We start from the raw sequence: 4,058 nt of genomic DNA on the forward strand, positions 1-4,058 counted from the left end.
TTGATTTATCAACTTTTAATACCTTTTAAGACCCCGCGGACACCCTGATCATGTAATATACTTTTTTTGCAGGATTATCAATCTCTTTCCATGCCCAGAATCATCACACTCTCCAGAAAGTGTGTGTGTCAATTATTAAAGTCTTATTAGTGACATTAGCTGTGAAAATAAAACATGTCAGTGGAAGTTTTGCTTATCTTTTCAAAAAACGGCACTGCAATCGATTTTCTCGATTAGATTAGTTTGGCCTGTTTAGTTTGAAAGTTATGCTAATTATTTTTGGAAAGGGTCAATGCGAGTCCTCAGCACGGAGCAGTAGTTAGACTAGTAGTTATATTCAGAGGTGGGAAGTAGTGGAGTACAAATACTTCGTTACAGTACATTTTTCTGGTATCAGTACTTTACTCCACTACTTATTTTTCTGACGATTGTTTACTTTGACTTCTTACATGTTGAACTCAAATACCTGTACTTTCTACTTCTTACATGTTGAAACCAAATACCTGTACTTTCTACTTCTCACATTTTCCAAACAGGCTGGTTCCTTTAGTCTGAATGTGTGTTTGGTGGCGTGATCATTGTTATTTAGAGTCATTGCGTGCCTATTGATTTGAACACGATCCGTGTATCCATCATTTCCTGGTCTTCTCTAAAGAAGAGGGACCAATGAAAACGTTGTCATGTTGCCGTTGGTCACCATGGAAACATTCATTAGCTAACAATGACATTATTGTTCTATTAATATAAAGGGAGGTCAGGTACTCTTTAAAACAGCTGCTAGTTATGGGTACTTTTTACTTCAGTACATTTCAAAGCCTCTTTACTTTGACTTGAGTAAAGAAGTTTAGTCAGTACTTCTACTTTCACCAGAGTATTTTTAAACACGAGTATCTGTACTTCTACTTTAGGAAAGGGTGTGTGTACTTTTGCCATCTCTGGTTATATTTGTGTAGATGTGTGTGTGTGTACCTGGGGTGAAGCGGATGTCTGAGATGGCGTCTCTGCGGTGGTTGAAGCTCAGCAGGTCCTCCAGCGTGTCTGCGTTCACCACCATCACCCCCCCGTCACTCAGACCCACCGCAAGGGCCTTCCCATCGGGGGAGAAGGAGCAGCAGCGACCGCCTGGAGGAATGTGGGAAAGTATTAAAACTGTATTAAATTCGCTTTCTTTACCTCTGTTCAGTTTATTTATCTTATATGTGGAAAATAATGTCAAATATCTAGGATTTGTAGTGAATGGATAGGAAAACAAATTGGTAGCCCATTTATAGCTGTCTTCTGTTTATTCATATTCATTTTAAATAGTAAAAACACATCAATTGTATTGTCTCTTGATATTTGTCCATGTTGATGTTACACATGGAGCTGCTGTGATGCAAGTCAAATTTCAGGCTTGATCTGACCATTAAAGTATTATCGTATCGTATCGTACCGTTTCGTAATAAAAATACTGATGAATGGAAAATAATGTCAGATATCTAGGATTTGTAGCGAATAGATCAAACACCTCTCCTCAGCTTGCGGACGGCCACCATGCGGTGATTGCTCGACGTCTCCCAGAGTCTGAGAGTCTTATCATCGCTGACGGTGGCGCAGACGTGGAGGAGGGGGTGAGGAGCCAGACCCCAAACCTCACCCTCCATGTGACCCTTCACACACACACACACACACACACACACACACACACACACACACACACACACACACACACACACACACACACACACACACACACACACACACACACACACACACACACACACACACACACACACACACACACACACACACACACACACGTTTAAAAACACACAATTTCACATACATTTGCATGCATCTGTGAATGTGTATTCGATAACATTTGTATGTGTGGTTATGTGTGTGTGTGTGTGTGTGTGTGTGTGTGTGTGTGTGTGTGTGTGTGTGTGTGTGTGTGTGTGTGTGTGTGTGTGTGTGTGCGTGTGCTGATAGATCTTCGGACAGCTCTCTTCACCATGGCAACAGGTGCTATACCAGACTGCCAGAAATGTAAAAATACCTCCTCCTAAGGTCCTTTCTCATTCAAACACACGCTCACTCGCACACACTTTCTACATACCACATGATCTTCCTCAGCAGATGGTGTTTGGCCTGTTGTCATGGGCACTTTGTTTTTCAGTTTAAATACACACACACACATACACACCTGCACGAGTAGGGTCATGGGTCCGGTTTTGTCAATCTCCACAACCTCTCCGTTTTTGGTTCCCACCAGGATGTGACCGTGACCCAGAGTGAGGGCTCTAATGGAGGGGTTGTCCTCCAGCAGCAGGCCTGCACACACACACACACACACACACACACACACACACACACACACACACACACACACACACACACACACACACACACACACACACACACACACACACACACACACACACACACACACACACACACACACACACACACACACACACACACACACACACACACACACACACACACACATACACACACACACACACACACACACACACACACACACACAGGTGTAAAATGATAGAAACACATTAATATTTCTACAAACAGTTGTGCGTGTCCCCATACGTCCACCTGATGGCACTGTTGGATACAAAATATGCTTTTTATGTTTTTTATTCATACATTATTCATACATTTTTCTTCTCTTTGATTAGATATGTTGCTTGTTTAAAGGTCCCATGTCATGCTTTTCTGGTTATTACCCGTCCCCTTGTGTGTTATGAAGGTTTTTATGCATGTAAACGGTCTGCAGAGTCAAAACCCTCAAAGTACACCCTGTAGCGAGTAAAACTCTAACACAGAAAAGACCTCCCCAAAACGCCTCGTTGGAGATACGTCATCATCCATTTGATTCTTCCGGGTACGAGATTACGTGAGCACGTACCCGGAACTAAATGGGCCAATCCGCGGAGCCGTTACGTTAAGCCCCCGCTGATTGGTCTAAATTGACCTATCCACGGACTTCCTCACACACACACTCAGTGCAGGCAGCTCTGCTGATCTCTCCTCCCTGGCTGCAGGCTGATAACAGACAGTTGGGATCGCAGCAAAATTCTCTCTGCAGACCCATTCTCACAGCGTTTATCAACCTTTTTCTTACTCAATATCAAGCCACACTTATTGTTTTTACTTCGGCTGTGACTTTGTGTGTGCTCAGGATGAGTTAGGCTGTGTTTGGGTGAGTTTGGCTGTGTTTCGGTGTCGCTAAACAAGGAAACCACACCTCCACGGAGCTCAGCGCGATTCACAACGTCCCGACCAATCAGAGCACACTGTGCTCACAGGGAGGGTGGGGGCTGGAGCTATTGGAGCTACAACGAGCCGTTAAAGGCAGAGAGTGAAATTCAGTGAATACACGTAGTTTACAGAGATGCTGTTTGAGGAGCCAATGTGAGTTTGGAAAATTGCACAATATAAATCTATTCTAGTAGACCTCAGCAATGGAATTATGATCAGTGGAAATGGCCATGACATGGACCTTTAAGGGTTATATATATATATATATATATATATATATATATATATATATAATATACTATAATTATTACATGAATACTACCTTGAATATCTGTTAGACGTTTTTAACTAAGTTTGTTCCGTGTGTACCTTTGGACCCCGGGGACAGCGAGGCTCTCTTGATGGCGTACGTCTTCAGGCATGCGCTCGAACATGTCGTCCCACAGCTCCACCACGCCGTCCTTACCCCCCGTCACAAAACCCTGGAATCATTATTACAAGTTATGTATTCGCTCTCAGTTATTATAGGAGTTTAAAAGGCAGTACAAGTAACATCTCTCAGACCTAAACTCCAATCCAAAGTAAGATCAACAGATTTCAATTCAAGTAAAAGTATTGTTATTACATTTAACTTGACGTAGAGAACGTTATGTAATGATCTTTGAATAATGTTGAATGAATAAAACTGCTCCTTCCTTCCTTCCCTTTCTCCTTCTTTATTTCCTTCCCTCCCATTTTCTTGTTTATTCCTCCTCTCTTCCTTCCTTCCTTTTTCCCTTTTCTTGGCTTCCTTCTTT

At 42.5% G+C, this 4,058-nt stretch overlaps 1 protein-coding gene across 1 annotated transcript in view; it reads right to left on the reverse strand.

The window, feature by feature from the left end:
* Window positions 1-4,058, reverse strand: part of LOC307044667 (echinoderm microtubule-associated protein-like 6) — a 52,632-nt gene that overhangs the window by 19,960 nt on the left and 28,614 nt on the right. The window contains 5 exon segments of the mRNA XM_079689978.1: window positions 970-1,122; window positions 1,508-1,649; window positions 2,186-2,313; window positions 3,631-3,682; window positions 3,684-3,743. Coding sequence (XP_079546104.1) covers window positions 970-1,122; window positions 1,508-1,649; window positions 2,186-2,313; window positions 3,631-3,682; window positions 3,684-3,743 — 535 coding nt within the window.

This window comes from Notothenia rossii (genome assembly GCF_949606895.1).
Source record: "Notothenia rossii genome assembly, chromosome: 6".
NCBI lineage: Eukaryota > Metazoa > Chordata > Actinopteri > Perciformes > Nototheniidae > Notothenia > Notothenia rossii.